The 21,039-nt window shown below is 38.6% G+C and overlaps 2 protein-coding genes across 3 annotated transcripts in view; both read left to right on the top strand.

The window, feature by feature from the left end:
• Window positions 1-9,755, top strand: part of fam171a2a (family with sequence similarity 171 member A2a) — a 29,036-nt gene extending 19,281 nt beyond the window's left edge. The window contains 8 exon segments of the mRNA XM_043231621.1: window positions 3,025-3,148; window positions 3,150-3,181; window positions 3,332-3,511; window positions 6,061-6,174; window positions 6,398-6,524; window positions 6,809-7,850; window positions 7,852-7,953; window positions 7,955-9,755. Coding sequence (XP_043087556.1) covers window positions 3,025-3,148; window positions 3,150-3,181; window positions 3,332-3,511; window positions 6,061-6,174; window positions 6,398-6,524; window positions 6,809-7,850; window positions 7,852-7,953; window positions 7,955-8,344 — 2,111 coding nt within the window. The 3' untranslated portion in view covers window positions 8,345-9,755.
• Window positions 9,756-10,730: 975 nt separating this feature from the next.
• syngr1a (synaptogyrin 1a) lies at window positions 10,731-21,035 on the top strand. 2 transcript variants are annotated; one of them, XM_043231630.1, is made up of 4 exons: window positions 10,731-10,872; window positions 17,941-18,178; window positions 18,541-18,686; window positions 20,674-21,035. In XM_043231630.1, the coding sequence occupies exons 1-4, from the start codon at window positions 10,777-10,779 to the stop codon at window positions 20,863-20,865; spliced, it is 672 nt and encodes a 223-aa protein (XP_043087565.1). In that variant the 5' UTR covers window positions 10,731-10,776; the 3' UTR covers window positions 20,866-21,035. The 2 variants fall into 2 exon arrangements, with proteins under 2 accessions (XP_043087565.1, XP_043087573.1); XM_043231638.1 differs by lacking the exon at window positions 20,674-21,035 and adding an exon at window positions 19,214-19,384.
• Window positions 21,036-21,039: the final 4 nt, after the last annotated feature.

The following is a 21,039-nucleotide window of genomic DNA, read 5'->3' as shown; positions in this document are numbered from 1 at the left end:
GCCTGAAAAGAAGTCACTCTATTGATTTGGGCTTCAGGGTTTGTTTAGAAGCATGCAAATATAAATGCAGAAAGCGAATGTTTGAAAAAGCATTGTTGTGTGTCATTGCTGTGCTTTGTGTAACTGAACAGCAATTTTTGATACACTTGTCAATATTTACTATAGCTACAACCATTTTACAAAACCAAAAGAACAATTTATTATGTTAGCCCTATCTCTAGTTAAATCTACCTTAAAACTATGCATAAATCAGTCATCCAACATCCTCTCTTTTTCTATTCTCTGGCCAAGAGGGGCATTATGTCTTCCTCTCCCAACAGAGCTCAAGCACATCTGTAACTGAGAGCATGTGCAGTGAAGAGAGAGATGAGAAACGGCTCCCTTGACTAGAAAGAGGCAGGGTGAAAGAGGAGGGAAGTGTTTTCCTGCGAATAAACTGGTGGGAATCAAGCGGGAGTGTGAGTTGAATGTAAATCTCCTGAGACCTGCTTGCACGAACAGCTTCCAGGCACAGGGCCTATTGAGATACAGATAGCTATTGAGTCATTCTTACTGCTGCAAATCAAACCATTGACAAAATGGCAGTCTGCAGGTGATCTTCATTGAAAATTGACATCATTCAGATGTTGGTAATTACTGTGACTTAATGTGGTTTTCCAGTGTGACTGCTACATGCTCAGAAAGTGCACCAATCATTTTGATAGATAGCTAATCTCCAGTACCGGATAAAGGTTACATAAGAAGTGCCTGTTTGGATGAACTGACTGCTGCCGTATGGGGTGGGAGGTGTGACCAAAATCTAATTTTATAGGAGTCTTTTTATTACAATATTGGTCACAGTAATAATATGTATCAAAAAATATACATGCAGACAGTTAAAATTATATTAACAACTGTGTGACAAAATCTATTAAAATCTAGTGAGAATGAGATACTTGCAAATGTATATAAAATGTATAATATAATATAATATGATAATAATATAATAAAGATTAACTAGCCTGAGGTAAAATGTAATATTGTGTAACAGTTATCTTACTTAAATTATTTAGCAGACACATTCACAAAAATGTATCATTCATCTAATTAATAAATCTCATTGATATTAATAATTATTTGTAAACAGATTCATTTAACTCTAACCCCAAGCTGACCATTCCCACAATTGAATGTATCTATATCAGAGTGGATAACAGGCACTCAGCATTAACTGATTGTCTTCCTCGGACTGCTTGACCTCAAGGTCAGCAATACTAATCTACAGCATTCAACAGCCCTCTGTACAAAAGGGCCCACTGATACTACTAACATCTATGGCTTTGTCATGAAAATGGTGATAAATTGGCTGGTGCCTATGAGGGAAGTGCACTTTAGTGATTTTTTTTCATGAGTGGTCTCTTTGGTGAGCTGACTCCCTCAGGGATTTTCATTTTCTCAATCTAGCTCTCTGTCTGACTTTAGAATGATATGTGTCAGTGAACACTCCCCTTTGAACCAGAAAGGTTTGGGGCTTTGCTTAACTAATATTGGCGATGTTGGTAGCATTTCAAAGTAGGCCATGTAGCCCAACTAAAAGAGAATAAAGGAAAGTTTGGGGATAAGAAATGTAATATTTAATTGTTATGTTAAATTGTAGTCTGTAAATTTTAAGGTGATGTGTTTTTATACGCAGTTATATTTATGCTATTCATGAAGCCAGTTGACATTTGTGATGTTTATCACTGAGCATCTCTCTGATAGAAGGCGGCCCCTTTGGCGCGCCAACCACATGATTCTGCACATGAAGGGGATTCTCTATGCAATTCAAAATGCCCAAGCTCCTTATGAGGCTTGCCAGTTGGCGAAGCACCAGTCCCAACTAGACTGTTCCGTTCTTTTACTGCATAATCATAGTTTTCAGTGTCAGGTTTACAGGGGATCATCCCATCTGCAGCCCAATCCTTGTGCAATCCTAGAGGAATTGCAAGCTCTGTTGGCCAGACACTGTTGCAGCCCTACTTGTCATCATGTAAGATGCAAATCACTGCTAGTGCCACCGTATGCAATTAGGCTAAGAGCCAGAAACTTAAAGATATTAGTCAGTGAGTAGGCTATCACATTAGCCTGGCTTTTTATAGCCCTAATTGAATCTCATGCTTGTCTTAAATGCTGGTATTTATGTTTGTTTCTGTTGCTCAAAAGGAGGTTAGGCAAATGGTATCTGTTTTAATTTTAGAGATTCCTGTGGATGATTTGGAATGTATTAGTTTATCCTCCCATCAGGAACTGGATATGGCAAGTAAATAAATGAATAACTGGCATACAGGAGGGAGTGTCACAGCCTGCCTGCTTTCATTGGTCCCCAAGCACTGCCACGTTATCCTGGATGTCTGGGCTGATCAGTGACCAGCTAACCCAGCACTAATCGGAGCAGACAGCCTACAGTGAGAGATACACGCTTATATTTTTAGGCCTTCTTACTCTCTTATTCCTATTTGCCTCTCGCAAGCCAAGTGGAGGAGGGGAAGGGATTACTGCAGTGTGGATTCTGAGCTCTGTATTCTACTTGTAAAATTTTTAAAAACTTACCTTACCTTCATTCTGGAAAACTAGGAATCTGGAGATATTTTTAGCAGTTTCTTAGAATTATTAGCCCTGCCTCACATATTTCAGATAAAATTATCTCTCTGTCGGGCAAGAGAAGAGAGTAAAGCAGCTACAGCAGAGAAAGACTGAATCACCCTAATGCTCATTATAGAAACATTGGTTAAAGGAAGTGGTTGTTGACAGAATCCTATAAAACTGCATTCACAAGTTAAACACATGGAAACAACAAACCCCAGGGTAGCTCATTATTAGGTTTGCAAAGCAATTGCTGGTTCTTGTTCATAACAACAGTCATACAGGACAGACATTGTAGTCCAATTTGGGAAATAGTTATGACTTCATTCTTTGTCATAAACCATAAATTCCTTACAACTGATTTATCCATATTCACTGTACCTGTAAATTTTTAAAGTCTTTTTATAAATCCCTGTTTCCTAGGATCCCGGAGACAGCCGTGGGTACAGCTACAGAGAAGAGCCATTCGTCCACCCCTAAACACCTCCCAAATCACCCTCTCTGCAATGCTCACCTCTTCCCGCAGTCAGTATGAGCTTGGGGCTTTCCTTACCCCTTGCCTTGGAGAACAACTCGACAGGTAAGTTTATCTGAACACCTTTAATGGAGTTACTCATGAATCTAACATTACTATTTCCCCCGTCTTATTAATCATCCATCATTTCATAAAATACTGCACTAAAAGAGACCCATATAGGTTAATCCATTTTTGCTATTTCTGATTATTAAGGATCCAACAGTAGCTGGATGGAGCTAACTGCTCTAGCTGCAATGTGTGCTCAGCTCACTGGGCCCAACGGCACTGAGGTCCAAGTATCAGAACCCATCCACATCTCCATCCCCCTTCCTTCTGATTCACCTCTCAAGACTGCCACCAGTGTCCCAGTATGGAGGTTCGAAGACAGGACAGGTAAACAGCTTTTAACAAAATGTTGGGTAAACCTAAATAACAGTACACAAATAGAGGTTGGTCACAAACACCCATTTGGATGACTGTTGACTGTTTTATTCAGACTTTTACTGATCCAGATTCTAAAGCAGCCCAGTACCATATACAGTCAGTCAGGGGTGTCCAATCCTTAAGTGTACAAGAAGCAGAGCGAAGGCCAGAGAGAAGGTGGAAAAAATATAGAAATTTCTAACTGAGAGAATCTAGCTGAGAGCCATTCAAGCAGGTTCAAATAAAGTGACAGCAGGTGAAGAGAGTGTGCAGTGCAAATCAAAGAAAGCTGTTAGGTCTTCTCACATTGAAGAGATAATGGCCTGCCAATTCATAAAGCAAAAATCATCTCCAGACATTGTCCCTGTCATGACATAGCTCCCAAAACAGGATGTGATTTAGTGCCTGGCAAGCTTTACAGAATTCCCTAGATCCTTCATGATGCCAGCTTAATAAACAGAACAGCTCTGGTGGAAAAATCAATAGAACTAAAAGAGGGTATCGGCACACTTTCTGGCTTTACATTCAAGTCTTATTTTTCCATGGATTACTCTTTATATAGTTGCACGTCATTGCAGGTTATCAAGTACATCTCTGTACTTTTTTGCAACTCTTCAACCCAATGTCTGGGCTTCTTGTTAGATCTCTCTCCTAAAGTGTGGTTAAAGAATCATTTAGCCTCTCTTAGCTCCAAAGAGAAATCTCAAATGATTTTAACCTAAGCAGCTTAGTCTGTAGCAACCTAATCCCAACTCCCCTTTTTACCCACCCATTGCAGTATTGGTCAGGGAATGTAAACAGACTCGCTGGTTTGCTACTGTAAAATTTTCTGACAGATGGCCATTAAAGAAGTTGTTGTGTACTGTTTGTTTTATTAAACAGTATCCTATTTTTGAAGCGTTTGATTTGATATATTTTGTCAGTGTATTGCCCCCTACAGGACTTTCTGTTTGATATAGTTCAGATATTGATACAAATATAGTATTTTGCAATTCAATATGTAAGTCATAGGATATCACTTTAATCCTAATTATTATGTATATTTTGATTTCTACAAACAAACCCAATTCTGATTATATAATTTGCACAGTCCTCTTTTAAACTAAGAGAGACATTTATTAGAATAATTTTGACACAAGTAATAAGGCAAGCAAGAGCTTGTTTTAGAGCCAAAGCAAGAAGGTTTTTGAGGATATTATAGCTTAATACTTGAAGCTGCTCAAACAGTGTCTACCAGTTACCGGGATTATACGTCTATCTAGATAGAGAATGCTGGATAGCTTTAGAGAAAGAAAACCCTGAATATTCAGAGTGTGTGGGTTGTCAGAGGAACTGTGTTTCACAGAATAGTCAGCTCGGGAAAACAGGGGCCTGTATTCCTGAGTGGAGGTTGACCATGTGATAGATGCACATGGATGAAAACTACAAAAGTCTGTATTGTCTCTGACTTTGCTCTGTAGACTGTAGAAACATGAATGTGGAGATAGCTGTGCTGTGAGAATGCAGCCGCTAAGAGTCCTGAGTCACTCTCTGAGTCTTTACTAACACAGCATAAATATATATGATGTCACCGACTACTCAGTCCCAGCCGTCTGTTTTATCTAAAAAAAAGGGTGGGGCCTGAATACCCCACTGTGTTCAGATTATGAAAACATTCATTGTGTCACAGAAATTTGCCATGTGGCTACTAAGACCCTGTTTGCTTTGGAGACAGATCACAGACAGAACAGCCCATACAGAGACAGCCGATGCTTATACACATGGTACTAGGAGGGGTTTACTATATTGGGAAAGCCCCCTGCTTTGGAGAGCAGGTCTCCCTGCTGAGCTGAACATATAGCACCTTCTAGTGTGCGTAATTACACACACACATGCAGCTGCCTGGGTTGGTCTTGTGCAGTTTTGTGCTGTAGGTAGCTGGTACTTATGATTCTACTGTGGAGCTTAAGGTGTACAAAGCTGCAAACTATGCAATTCTAAATTGCAATATTTAAAAAGGTAATATAAAAACATCAGATTCTAGTAAAAACAGTTTAGTGTTATTTGGGATTTTATATACAGTAAAATACTATTTATTTATAGTAACAAGTTCATTTTGTATGCTCCAGTTTGTGTAGTCCAGCACAGAGAGAGCATTTCATCTTTAGTGGAGGGAGACATTTGAAATCGTATTTGTCAGAGTTCACCCTGTCAGAACATATTAACTCTCTGTGCTCTTTTGTTTGGCCTTAGGGCTTGATTCAAAATTTGTGCCCCTTACTGTCCTGCTTTGGTGCACCATATTACATTATCTGTGTGATATTGAATATTGAATGGTAACCTAGACTGATCCTAGACCTAAAATTACATTTTAATGAAGAAAAGCTATTGAATGTGTGATTTGGCACAGTTTGGGTCTAATCTGTCCCTGGCGCACTGCCCATTCACATTTAATTGAGCTTTTTCTGTAAGCTGAAGCAAGAATTCATTGCATTTATCACTGTCTGCTCATTTTGTAATAAAGTCCTGGTTTGCTGCAGGTCTGTGGGTCAGAAGTGGTGCTGGATACATTAAAAAAGAAGGCACTCAGATGACATGGAGTTTTGTGGCTCCAAATTTAGGATACTGGCTTGCAGCATTTCCCTCAACCTCAGGTGAGACTAGCGGTTGAAGTTTTTACATTTTTTATCATCAATAACCATTAAATTACACAGAATGGTTTCAGAATCAAAATAATTTAAAATGTTGTTTATTATCTATATTAATCTTGCAATAACATCACTTACTTAATTTTAATCTGCCTGGTTTATTTGGTTTATTTTTTTAATGCTTAAGAGATGGGTAGATAAAACAAAAATACTTATTTCTGTCTTAAAGGAGCAGGCCTGAACACCTCTGGACTAAGGGACATCACTACCTATCACACTATTTTCCTGCTAGCGATTCTGGGTGCCATGGCCCTGCTAGTGCTTATTCTGCTGTGTTTGTTGCTGTACTACTGCAGGTATCATTGCCCTGTGTGTGCCTGAAAAAGTGATTATTAGCTTATCCTTGTAGGCTTGGCCTTAGCAAGTTGTAAAACCCATGTCATGGCAAGACTTTTGTATAGGCAAGCACATGAGCTAAAGATCACTTCCATGAGCTAAATGAGCAATACAATAAACTATATTTGAATTTGTTGTTATTTTAGCGAAACTGTAGTAGTTATGTCAACAAGTAGAAAATGTTTTCTTTAACTTTATATGTAAATTTGGCATATATATCTAACAAAAGATATTTTTATTTCAGGAGGCGGTGTCTAAAACCTAGGCAGCATCGCCGTAAAATGTACCTTTCATCCACTCTGGAAAGCTCAAAGAGAGACCAGGGGACATCCACTTCCCACTTAAATCTCATCAGTGGTGGACACATGGAAACAGCTTCCTCAGCTGCCGAGCATGACGGCATAAAATCTGACCTTTCCTCCAACCGTGATCTTCACAGCTCTAGAGAGGACTTTTTCAGGCATGGCCTCAACCAGAGACAGCGGAACTCCAGGATGAGCGTAGACACAAAGCGAGGAGAGTGCTTCCCTTTAAAGACCACTCGCTCTTCAAACACAGGAACCCGTGACCCGCTCCTGCAGGATGACTATAGCAAAGGTTACAGCTCTGCGGAGGACTCTGATGAACGTAGATATCATCAACACAATGCTAAAGACAACCAGGGCTATTCATCAGACCCACCGTCTCCACCTCCACTTTTGCCACCATTTACTGGCCACTATAAGGATCACAGTCGGGATAGCAAGCCCCCAGAGTATTATGCATCAGCAGGGGATCACCTCAGTCGACCCAGTTCCGTTAACACCCAGCCTGGCCAGCTGATCTTCTGTCACTCCATGGAGCAGATGAAGGAGAGCATGTACCATAGCATGGTGCCCACGTTGGTCATCCCTGCTCATTATATGCATATGTCCTCTGACCTATCAGCTGTGGAACAGGCAATGGAAAGGCAGCAACAACTGCAGCATGATATGGAGGGCATCCAGGTTAGCATGACGCTGCCACGGCAACAAACTCAGCACCAAAAGCAACAACAGCAGCAGCAGGCCAGACAAGAAAATGAAGAGGAAGAGTCTAGCCAGAAAGCAGAGGGACCTTCAGAGGAGAACTGGGGATCTGAACAGTCCACTGCCCCAGTTCGTATTCCTGTCCTTTTCAATGACTCCACCATTGCGCAAATGAATGGAGAGCTGCAAGCAATGACAGAGAAGAAGCTTCTGGAGCTTGGAGTAAAGCCACACCCTCGTGCCTGGTTCGTTTCCCTTGACGGCCGCTCAAACTCTCTTTGTTAGACACTCCTACATTGAGCTAAGCAATGAAGCCCTGCGTGCACCCGTGGCCCCAGCAGTCTAGCACAGGACCACCGCTCTGAAGCACTCCCATGAATTCAGCGAGATCTACTCACCGGAAAGTGAAAGAGGAGGGCAAAGCGAAGGAGGGAGGTGAAAGAAAAGCTCATGGAAAAATTTATTCCAAGCTTCCGGTTATCGAAACACCAGACTCGAGCAGCGAGAGCCATTCAGCCATCTACTCACCTGAGGAGAACTCCACGGCGCCACTGCTTGATGAGACCTCTGAATCCAGAGGAGGACATTCCCTCGTAAAAGGTCGCAGTCGGGACAACAGCACCCGAAGTAGTGCCAGCGAGGTCCACAGAGACTCTGTCACCAGTCCTGATGACGACAATGAAGCCGACGACAAGGATGATGATGGAGAGAATAAGAAGAGCCCCTGGCAAAAGCGTGAAGAGAGGCCCCTCATGGTGTTTAACGTCAAGTAACTCACATGCTGTCCAGGACTGGTTATGGCACCATCTTGGCTATACTTTAGATCAGTGGTCTCAAAATCAATTCCTTGAGGGCCAGAGCTCTGCCGAGTTTAGCTCCAACTTACACCTGCTTGGATGTTTCTAATGTTCCTGAAGACCTTGATTAGCTGGGACAGGTGTGTTTGATTATGGCTGGAGCTAAACTGTACAGAGCTGTGATCCTCCAGGAACTGAATTTGAGACCAATGCCTTAGACGCTTACTAGTGATGAAGATGCAGCGCTGGAAAATAGTCAGATGACAATAGCACAATAAGCACAATAAGAGACATGGCACTTACCTGAGTGATACACATCTGTTCCAACCATTAAGACTAGGTACCAAGAATTAGTGCTGAATTCCGCTTGTAAAGAAGCATCTAAAGTCCTCACACCCTTTTAGATGGCCTTCAGATGGTTTAAAGATCTGTTGTAGTTCTGACAGCAGTTCATGAGGCCATAACTTTGAATCTGCACTCTTCTCAAGCAGTTTTCTCGCTTTCCTAAAGTGATACCCATTTTTGTAAGAATGACCATGAGCCATTTTAAACGGTAGACTTTGGGAAGCAATCCATAAGCCTTAAAGAGCTTTTCCTTTTTAAAAGAAATATAAATGAAAATGAACATTAATGTGATATAGGTGAAAAAGAGAGCTTGAAAGATTTTATCGGTCTAGAATGACTTTTATTATAGTGGTTTACTCAAATGTTTAATTTGTTTATATTACTATATAGAGCTGAAACATTAAGATGTGTGGGAATCTTACATTTCACAAACGGAAGTGAAATATTTGCTGAATAAATTTGCGTGTTTACTCCAATGTGACTTATCAAATCCTAGTGGTTGACACATAATGACACTGTATTTTGTACTGTTGGTAAAAGTTCCCCTTTTGTACTTATCTAAAACCAGTGTTGCCGTTTTTAAGTATGTTTTAAGGAGACTGTTTGGATTAGGAAAGCTGCTCTTAGATATGAATAAAAGGTTCTGCTTATATGCTCTACAGAACTCGTTTTGTACTCTGAATAAGCCTTTCCTGTTGGGTCAGTGCAGCAATAGGAATTGTGTTTTGAGGGACTTACCTTGGACACCTGTGATAATGTTTTCGCACTAATCTTTGCTGCAGTGCATCAGAACTTTAAATCAGAAACACTGCGACTCTGCTCTGTTAACTGTGGAAGTACAATTTTGAACCTTTTTCTTTTATGGACTTTTTGTGTGTGATTGAAGACAGATTGTGCTTGAAATGGATGTGCATGGATGAATTTACACAAAAATGTTGTACCAAGTATTTTTTTAAAAACAAGTATTGCTTGATTAAGCACTCTTACTAAACTCTGTGAACCACTTATTTGTAAATAACACCTTAGTAAATTTACACTCTCACTTCAGTCTTATGCATTTTATTTCTGACTACTAATCACCATCGTCCTCTCTGGTTACCAGCCACATTGTTCATAACACACTGTCCCTGTTATTTTCATTCAGTAGTTGACATTTTATTGTAATACTCACTTTACCTTATAGCATGTGAAGCAATGACGAAATTCTATTGAATAGGCCTACATTATTCCTAAAATTTAAAGAGAATCTGCCAGAGTAGTCTCACTATTCCTCTTACTGCTGAATTTTCACAAGCGTCTTCAACTTACTGTATATTTTTCCTTTAGAGATGTTCTTATCTCATTACAAAAGTTATAGTTTAATATTAATTAAAAACATCTTGTTTAGATTTATCTATCACCACCTGCAGAGTAGATTTTTTTATATAGCAGTCTTTGGCTTATCCTTTTGGCGTATCCGTTTTTTTAATGACCTTTAATAAACTAAAACATTTTTATTTTATGTATACTGTCTACACATGACTAAGCATTTGTCCTCTGGGTGTGGGCTATGGGCAATCACTAGGTGGCACAATGTTACAAGGATTTATCATTTTAAAATTTAATGCAATTGCCTTCGATTGGATTTTTATAATTTTCCAACATCGCTTTTTACACTGCTGATGTTTACTAAAGTAATCAACGCCTAGTTCAACTTTATTTCTGCCACATAAACACAGTATCTGCTCAGGGTCTGGCGGGCACGTGGTTGGTGGCGCGCCTAAGTATCCTCGAGAGCGCGCATCAAGCTTGACAGCATAATGCGCGCTCCCGTGTTCCCCCGGATGCGTGTTTACTCAGTCTCCTCTCCACCCTTGGAAATGAGAGAGGTACGGAGTGGAAGGGACATCGTTTTACAAGAAAACCTCCACGAACGGACATCCGGAGATCGAGACCGGGCGACAGGCGAGGGCGAAGCGAGAAGAGTCGAGGTGTAGCGCGTGGATAAATTGATTCGAGACCAAGGTCAATTATCTTTCTATATAAAAAAACTTCAGACACGGAGAAATCACGAACCTCTGAGGATGGAGCAGGCATACGGGGCTGGCAAGGCTGGCGGCACCTTCGATCCAATCACGTTCTTTCAGCAGCCGCAGATTATTCTTCGAATAGTGTCATGGGTGAGAGGCATTCTGCTAATTGCATAATTTAAGCGCGAGCCCGAGCGTCATGTGATGACGCGTTAACGGCGAGTAAAGCTTTGCCGCCTAAATGCACAATCTCTCCCTCTAATGTACGCGTTCGCGATGTATTGTTACTTCTTTTTTTGGCAAAGAGACGTGCGCGTGAAATATTGAGATAAAATACTATCTTTGAGTACTGTAGCATGTGCGTCACATATGTATTGTTAATATGAGACGTTAACTGATACAGGCTGATTTTCTGAAACTGTGTTTTCTGGAATATCTGATGTCTGGTCAGTAGAAATATTGAAATGTTAGAAATACTGCTGTGTAATGACTGTTGTCCAGGGTAACACTGTCTAACTAGCTAAAACCACTCACAGACCACACATCTTATCTTATACCTAAATAGCTATACATGTTATGATAGTAATTGCAATTGAATGTAGCCTATATATTTATTTAAAAAAACAACACGCCATTAATGGATCTTATATTAATAAATATGCAGAGGTTTGGAAAGCAAAAGCCAGGCTGTGACAGTATCTTAAGATGCTCGATATTTATAAAGCAGCCTGGCAATGCCCTGTTCATTTACAGGGGAGGTTTCGGTCTGTTAACTAGCAAAACAATGTTTAACACTTAGTTTCTTTGGCCGTTTTCCTCAATCTCGATTCAATCGAGTTGCTCCTGATTTGTTTAAACATTTGGCCCTTGCATGCGTGCACTATTTGCTGATAAAAACGTTTGGCGGAGAGACACATGGTGAGGGGGTGGTGGGAGATTAGAAGAGGGTGGCTGGTGGGGGAAGGGTGGGCAGGTGTCTGAATCGCTGATTAAGCCACAACTATGCAATTGGTGATCAGTCAAGAACTGAAATGATGTACATATCGGAATCGAAATACAAGGGACTGGTAATATCATAAACGAGCACTGACACTCGATCAGTGCTCGTTTATTAAAAAATGACATTCACTGCCAGCTAAAAATTAGCTAAACGTAGCAAAACATTTCTCTGGTTATGCTCTACAGAATGATTACATTTGTATACTATTATAGTATTTGAAGTTTTTTTCTGTTAGTTACATTGATTTACACTGAATTTACATTTAATATTTGCGGTAATCTGAAAAAGTCTTGGAAATTCATTGGTTTTAGCTGTGTTGGATATAGTGGGAAAGTTTAGTGTTTTGGATAAACGCAATGTGATATATTACTGATCCTCGTGACCAAGTCTTTTATATATCATGGATATTGTTAGTATTAAAGCTGAGCTACTTTTTCTTTTGCCGTTTTTTTTTGGACTCTCCTGAGATCCACTACTTTGAGATGGGATGTCCTCTTTGTCCATCCAATATAGAAGATGTTCTTGAGGTGACAGTTCGGTTAAAAATGAATTCTTCTTTTTTCTTAGGTCATGCCTCATTCCTAACACTTTTCCTGTCGCAAGTTTGCTCTGTGTGTTCTCTATAAACTGCCCGAGTGCCGTCCTGCTTTCTGTTCCCCCAAAAAAAAATCACATTATTAATAAAAAAATTTAAATCATAATTTTTAAATTATTGCTGTCAAATGATCAGTCACATCCAATATAATAAATACTTACAAATGAATGCAGTATGCTTTTTAAAATATTTAAATACATTTCCATATATATTAATGTACAAGCATAACATGTTTTAAATGCAGAATAATGAAACAGTTCACGTTTGGCGAACAAAAGCATTTGACGGCACTAGTTTAAATGTAAAAATTTTTGAAAATTGTGAATCAGTTCAAATGAGCATAAGATACAATAGTGCATTAATAAATGAATCCAGTTTGTCACCATACCTGTATATGCACAGAAATGCCACCCTTCATGCCAACTGTTGATTTGCATGTGTGCAGTCTGCTGTGAGGAATCTTCAGGATGGACTGGAGGTGTGTTTGTCTGATTCATACTCTGATTGGCTGAGTGAGTGCTGCTTCTGCGTTGGCATGACAACTATCTGAGACCTCAGACTGGATACTACCAGGCTGATGAGGAAAATGAAAATGGATAAACAGTAAAATGCATAATGGGATTGCCTCTAGAATATTTCAGGATTTGAACCTTTCATGCATCATCTCTTTGGCTCTTTCTATGAATCTCAACATTAGTGTGAAGTAAACTTCTTAGTCATGTTTCTGTTCTACCTTGATGATATGTCTGATTCAGGATTTTCCTGAGTCTTTCCTTGTTTTTTGCTAGTAAACAGGGTCTGGCTTTAAAATTGATGATCTTTTGGATCTCTGATTTACGTAAGCAGTCTCTTTTCCCACAGGAACCCCCGCTGACACATATTTTACAGACAGAGTTTGATAACACAGGCATTAAAAAACCTCTAGGCAAGAATCAGCAGTTCATTTATTTACTTTCCCAAGCTGCCACACTGTATCCACCCAACATCTAACTGCAGTCTGTTTCTCTGAAACACAGAATTGCCACATCATTTTCCAGCTCGTCTGTTGCAATTATCCTTATTTGTGAGAATATGAATTATGGTGAAAACCCTGGCTGTTCTGTCCTTTACAATGAGCATGTGATGCTTTAAATATAGCAGGGTCATTTTACTGTAGTCCGTTCTGGGACTAATGGCACAGCAGAATACTGCTGCAGGGCAACATACTCTCCATCTCTTCTCCATATGTCCACCTTTTTTCCTGCACAGTCATTACGTCAAGAGGGAAAATATAGTTTGCAGAGCCTTTTTATCCCTCTAACGATATTATTCTAGTTTGTGATTCATTTATTTCCTGGAAGGATTCTCACTGTAAACTCCTGCATCGTGTCTCCTATCTAATCCGAATATATTATATCTTGCACTCTTATTAAGAAGACTAATAGGTAAAATAGACATACATATAAATGTTCTAATGTAATATAAAATAATACATGATAGAGTGATAATACAAAGTCATGAATCAGTTTTTTAAAACGGACATCTTTTTAAGCTGAATAGGCTTTCCTTTAATGGGTGGTTTGTTAGAACAGAACAACATTTGGCTGAGATGCAACTATTTAAAAAAAAAAAAAACATTAAATATTGAGGAAAAATGCATTTAAAGTTGTCCAAAGTATTACTTAACAAAATGTAAGTTGTGATATATTTATGGTAGAAAATTTACAAAATATCTTCATGGGACATGATTTTTACTTAATATTCTAATGATTTTTGGCATAAAATAAAAAAATTATAATTTTGACTCTATTGCTAGAAATATGCCTGTGCTACTTATCACTGCTTTTGAGGATCAGGGTCCCATATGAGACTATATGTTGTAGTTTTTTATTATCGTAGGAGCTATTAAAATATCTCTGACATGAAGTATGCTATTTACCAACGTAGCAGAGCAGTTACAGTGCAGCTTAATTCAATTTTTTTTCTGTTTATAGCAAAACAGACCTATTGCTCTACATATGACTGATGTTTGCCAATTTCCTAATCTTGTTTCTCCCATCACGGATGCATGATTTCTGAATGCTGTGAATCAGTGGTCATATTGACTCTGTGGGGGAGCACTTCAGATGTATAGGTGGTCTTCATCTCTAGTCTTATGACTCAGTCTCTCTCCCTCTCTCGTGATCTCTCTTTCCCCGCATAGTGAACACAAGGTCAGGGAGATTAAAAGCGAGGGATTGGAGGGGGGGGGAGAGAGAGAGAGAGAGAGAGAGAAAGAGAGGCAAAGCTCGGTAGGCATGTAACAGACTGAGAAAATGATGAGGGACATGTCTTTTTAGTGGACATCCTTTAACAATAACTTACACCATCCAGACTATTAGTGATGTAGAATGGTTGCTCTTTTCTATGCAACTAAAATAAATGGGTGCAAAGTGAAATCAAGTGCACCAAAAAATAATTGATACACTCAAGAATCAGATGAGCTTGAATTCATCACTGATTTATTTGAATTAGACCAGATGATTCATTCAAAATATTGATTTGTTCATAAGATAATTTTTTTCATTGTTTACACTAAGTGATGGTAGAGTGTCACTGATGAGCTGTAGATTAATTTTACTCTATAGTAGGAAGGTTTACTTTAACCTGTCATTGTCCTGCCTACTATCTAACATTACACAAGCGGCTGCTGTGTTTTGTGTAAAGAGCTCTGTTGAATAGCTGGACAGCTCTATTCCACTGTATTTCTCTTTCTTTCAAGGTGTTGATTGATTTATTGGTGGGTGAGCCATAGTTGCTGGCTCTAAAATGGTACAAGCACAAAGCAGCCCCAGCTGATGTGTCTGGGTGATTGAAGAACAGTAAATTACAGTGAAGACCAATGAAAGCCAATAAAATATGACACAATCGACCTTGTGGGATGTGATAAAATCTTCAAAATGTGACGTGTATGTAATATTTAGGATACGGTAGCACCTTATTAATCCACTATGGGAAGTAAATTCAGTACAATACAGTGAAATTTATATCAATACAAAACGGAAACGTTATTGTATTATTAATATCAAACATGACAAGCTGGTAAAAAGAGAAGAAATTGGTGAATGCATCAATGTGCAGTGCTGGCTAAAATCATTAGAACACTAGTATTTTCAGCAGATAGAAGTCAGTTATTTGTACCAATTGCTGTATTGTGTTATTAAGAAATATCACTTTTTATTTCCATACCTTTATTTTGGCATTAATTGTAATGATCCAATGAGATATTTGCACAAGGAGTCTGACAACAGCCAGTGTTCCACACAGATATCTGATCTAATCATCATCCAGTCTGTATGGAATGACATGAAGAAACACAGTACTATTAAGTTTTCTTTATCAATTAACTTCTATTAACTAAATTAAAGCTCACATTTGATGTGAGCATCCTTTATGTTTAAAGCAGCTTTTGCCCTATAGGTGCACTTACATAATTTTCAGATAGCTTTGCTAGTAGGTTTCTTTAACGTCTTGGAGACGTTTACACAGTTCTTATGAATTTAGCCTGTCTGAGTTTGATTTGACAAAAATGTCACTGGATTATACCAATTAAACAACCTAAATGAAATAACTGACTTAAACCACTGTATATTTTAAATTATAAAAAATGTACAAGAATGGTTTTGTCAGTTTATGCTTTCATTTAAGGAGATTAGAGAAACCTCACTGTCGCATTTATAAAAAAAGAAACAATTAGGACAGGAACTGTTTTGTACTTTTGGAAGAATAAATTAGTTTTTACAAATTTCCACTTAAATATACACATGTGCCTAAAACACTCCAATCAGGTTGAAACGGAGCATGTAAGGAGCTCTGCTCTGATAATCACAAGATCCAGATCCCACGTGCCCCCGTTACAATGCTTGCTTTCATGCACTCATTGGCCATGGGGCCTTGTGATCCAGAGAGCTAATTAAAGGCTGGGAAAACACTAGACCACATACTTGAAATCACAGACTCAAGCAAGAAATATGTATTACAAAAAAACCTGTGTGCCTTTAGCAGCGCTTTTATTTATCTACAATCAGAAAGCAATGATACTGCTTTATCATCTCTAACCTTACAATCATGTTTGCATTTACAGTCTTATTTTCTTTGACTTAAGTGTCTGGAAGGACAAAATAAATGTAAAAGGAAAAGAAAAGGAATTAAGATATGTTGAAATCAGATGTTGATTCATTGTTGTTCCTTCCGTGAATCAGTTTGGCCGTGCTGTACATGTGTTTTTTGATTCAATAAAAAGAACTGGGTTCGTAAGAATCCATAAAGTGCAGAGTTTTTGAAAGTATGAAATGGGTTTTAAATGTTAAAATGTGATAAACAGCCCTATATTATAAAGCAGGGCTTGCTTTTACCTTAATTTAACTGTAAGTCAGCCGCGTTTAAATGTGCTTGATAAGATAAAGATAAAGGTTTGAATGAGCCATTGAACCTGTATGCTAGAGATTCTGTGTTTATTTGATTTGATGTTGCCAAACCCCTTAACATTACTTTTAAAATAAAGCTGATTCTCTGGATTAAATCATAGGCTCGTAGCTGACAATTAGGGAACAACTATGGAACAGTTTGCTGGTAGCCAAGAGCATTTTAACTTAATTGCATGAGTGGAGTAATGAAGTGTCTCTCTCACTCTCACACATTCAGACATATTGTACAGATGCACAGGCCAGCTGTTAAAACCCCTGCCTTTGCCAAAAATTGCTTCCATTCTCTTGTCTATTCCTCTGGAGCCAAAAAGCGAACGCGGGCTCATCTGAAATAAAAAAGGCACTTTATTATTATGAACATGTCATATGTATATACCCTAGCTTCCCTGTAGTAAACAAACTCGATAACAAGCAGCAAGAAAGTGAGATTAAAAACAGACATACACATGTTTGGTGCTTTTTGTGGTGATGGATTACATCTGCACACAATATTTTTAGCAAGACCTTGTGGTTGGGTGCAAAGAAACAATTTAATTCGGTGGCAGAAAATGCTTGTTTGTTTACTAGGAAAGCTGAAATCAGCACTACAGTGGACATAAATCGCATTTTACCAACTTCAATTGACTCTGTAGGTCTTTCGACACAATGCTTAATGTTTCGATTGAACCCTGAACTAAAGATGTGCTCACAAATTTTTGCTGACAAATAACCAAACATTAAAAAAGCTGAAGTTAAGCAGTATAAGAATTTGCCCAGCTTTTTAAAAATTCAATTATGATTCAATTACTAATACTTCAGCAATTCAATTTGAAAAGCAAGAGGAAAAGATATCTTTGTAGATATCTAGTTAAGTGGCTCAAACAAAGCACTGTCTGTCATTCAAAGATTTGATGCTACTAAACTGAACCTTTTCCAAATCCAGTGATTAGTACTTCCTCAAAAGCACTTGTCTTAACCTAGTACCTTGCATTTCACCTCACCTCCACTTAGTACTCATCTATCTTACACGTAGAACTTGGTATATACTATGGATACCGTTGGCTATCATGACTTATTGCTTAATATATTTTGAATTTCTAAACCTGTCTACCTAAGACTAAATAAAATGAAGTGTTATAAGTCCATATCACCTTTACACAAATTCTTATATTTTCATTTCTTTTTATTTCCCTCCTCAGATCTTTTCCATTGTGATCTTTGGTTGCATTGCTAACGAGGGCTACGTGAATCGTCCGGATGAGGTGGAGGAATATTGCATCTTTAACCGCAACCAGAATGCCTGTAACTATGCTGTGGGTATGGGATCCCTGGCCTTCCTCTGCTGTGCTGCTTTTATGGCACTGGACGTCTATTTTCCTCAGATAAGCAGCGTTAAAGACCGCAAGAAGGCTGTGTTAGCAGATATTGGCGTTTCAGGTAAACTGCTGATACTACACTCTTTTTTCAAGTGTCTCTAAGAAGGTCGTGTTTCCCATATGCAATTGTTTTTAAGGCACTCTTGGCGCAAGAGCACTCCTAGAGTCTAAATCTGAACTCTCACTACTGCTTTATCTTGAGCTAGACTGCCTCTATTGGCAAAATGTATTGATAAACGTAATGATTTGCTGTGCTGATTTTGTGGTCCAATAGCATATCTTAATATAATTTGACTGCTTTGATCAAAGCAACATTAAAATATGTCATCACTCTTTGCTGTTGTTTTGTTATGCTTTTTATCAAAGGCATTTATTATTATGCTTTTGATATGAAATTTTCCATATTTCCATTTTTCCCCCCAGCCTTCTGGTCTTTCGTGTGGTTTGTGGGATTCTGTTTCCTTGCCAATCAGTGGCAGGTGGCTAAACCAGAAGATAACCCCCTCAAAGAGGGTGGAGACGCAGCCAGAGCAGCCATCACCTTCGCCTTCTTCTCCATATTCACATGGGTCTGTACTGACTAATTATTTTGTATTCTTCTGTAAATTTTGTGAGATCCAGTGTCTACATTTTCTTTTCAGTCAGAATTGTATTGTAAATAATGACTGGGTCACTTTTTATTTATTTACAGTAGTTTTAGTCATTTTTGTTCATATTTATTTGAGTTAGTTTCACTGATAATACTTTAAAAAATTCTTCTAATGAAACTTTATTAGAGTGCGTGCATGTCATGCTTTCTTCTTGATGAAGAACCTGTGAACCTCAATCACTGTACATGACCTGTGCTTCTGATCCACATGGCTTCATTCACTAATCTTCTTTCTGTACTTTGCTCTCTAGCTTGTTTTTCAGAGATTTCACCTATTTACCCCAGTAATCTTTGCTTCGCTGTTTGCAGATTTCTTCTTAACCTTTAATTCCTTGAAGCACTTTCTCTTACAGAAACCACCCAGCTGCATCAATAAGATTAACCCAGTGCTGGTGAAATGTTTTTTACCTTTTTTCTTTCTGTTGATCACTGGCTATTTTTCTTTAGGGTGTTCTTACATTCCTGGGCCTGGAGCGGCTAAAGAAAGTCTCATTTGAAGAGGAATACAACAAACTGTTCACCCCTCATACGCCACCTCCATTTGTCTAGCATTTACCGCACACATACTTATTTGTTTACTATGCCATAGACACCAACTACAGAAGCACCACTCAAAAATCCAACAGCTATGGTTGCCACTGAAGATGTTATGTTTTTGATGTGCTGTGTGGTTTGTTTTTTGTTACAGTGCCATATCAAGCCCTGAACTTCCTTGTACCAATTGAGAAAAGTTTTAAATAACATATGACACATATCCACCTGGAATTAGATCTATTCCAGCATTTATCATACGAGTAAAGACTTGGGGTTAAAGGTACAGTACTTTATAAACGTTTTGGGTCAGTAAGATTTTAAAAAATATATACTTTTTTACTTGTTACATTACTGTGGGTAAAGCACCGTTTTTTAACATTGATCATAAAAGGAAATGCTTCTTGTTCAAATCAACATATAAGGACAATTTCTGAAGAATCATGTGACACTGAAGATTAGAGTTATGATGCTGGCAATTCAGATTTGCATCACAAGAATAAATTGCATAAAAATATAAGTTAGACAAACTTGTAATAATATTTCACAATATTACAATTTTACTATATTTTTGATCAAATAAATGCAGCCTTGTTAAGCATAAGAGACCTCCTTACAAAAGACATTAACGTATCCTACCAACCACAAACCCAAAAATCAATGCTTTTGTGCTGATTGTTTTGTTTAGGTTTTTTTAATGTTTGTTTTTTAATTGCAGTTACATTTTTAATTGACTAGGGGGCACCAGTAGTACATTAAATGTTTGGCTGAGCTCTTGACAGAATTGTTTTGTAACATTATGCAAAGTTGTTTGCAGGATTTGTGGCCTGATTCTTTGACAACATTACACGCTCATTCACCTCTGTTGCGGTCATGGCGTTTCATGATCTCGTTTTAATACAGTTTGTTTACAGTTGAGCTGCTGTTGTTGCTTAAAACCTTTGATGAATATCGATCCTCTGTGATTGTGATGTATACTCGCAGATGTTGTTTGATTAAATTGTCTTAAGTTTGTCTCGATCTTCGGTTTTACGCTTTGTTTCGGATTCAGGTTTTTTGAACATATGCTTGAAGAGTTCGAACAAGTTATAGCTAAATATATTTACGACTCGGTTAAGCTTAAAGCTGACTAGCCATCTAAATCTTTTCTCTTAATCCAACTAACGCTTTTCTCCTTTTTTCTCTCCCTCTCTGGTCTATCCTGTCATTCCTAACTCCTTTCATTTAATTCGTCCTCGTTTCCCTAACTAATTCCACTTCATTCACTATTCACCCACACTCCTCTTATCCTGTTGCCATATCCTATAATTCTTGTTAAAATTTCCCCTGATCCCACCATCTAAACCTCTCTTCCTGGCATCTTCATTTTCCTAAAGGCCGGTCAAGCTTTTTTCGGTTTCCAGAGGTACAAGTTAGGTGCGAGCTCGTCCCTCTTCTCTCAGGACTACACTGATCCCAGCCAGGATCCCGCCGGAGTGCCTGCTGCAGGCACAGAGTACACTGGATACAACGCTGACATGGAGGCTAATTATGACGGCTCTGGGGGATACCAGAACCAAGACTACTAAGGTCGAGTGTAAGGATGCACACAACAGCCTTAACAAGCTAGGCTGACTGGGTTACATGGGGGAAACTTAATATATAGGGTGAAAAGGACAAACAGGAACTTATTTTGGGGGGTAGAATATGGGGACCAAAGCAGGCTGACAGGAATTCAGGGGTTTGTTTGGTGCTAAAAGAAC

This window comes from Puntigrus tetrazona, chromosome 3 (assembly GCF_018831695.1).
Source record: "Puntigrus tetrazona isolate hp1 chromosome 3, ASM1883169v1, whole genome shotgun sequence".
Taxonomy (NCBI): Eukaryota; Metazoa; Chordata; class Actinopteri; order Cypriniformes; family Cyprinidae; genus Puntigrus; species Puntigrus tetrazona.
This window is presented reverse-complemented; position numbering and strand designations above follow the sequence as displayed.

What these genes read in the sequence shown, in the direction of transcription:
- syngr1a (XM_043231630.1), top strand. Translation starts at nt 10,777, where the DNA reads ATGGAGCAGGCATACGGGGCTGGCAAGGCTGGCGGCACCTTCGATCCA. An exon ending in TTCTTCGAATAGTGTCATGG is followed by an intron (nt 10,873 to 17,940) that starts GTGAGAGGCATT and finishes TTCCCTCCTCAG; the next exon opens with ATCTTTTCCATTGTGATCTT. An exon ending in AGCAGATATTGGCGTTTCAG is followed by an intron (nt 18,179 to 18,540) that starts GTAAACTGCTGA and finishes TTTTCCCCCCAG; the next exon opens with CCTTCTGGTCTTTCGTGTGG.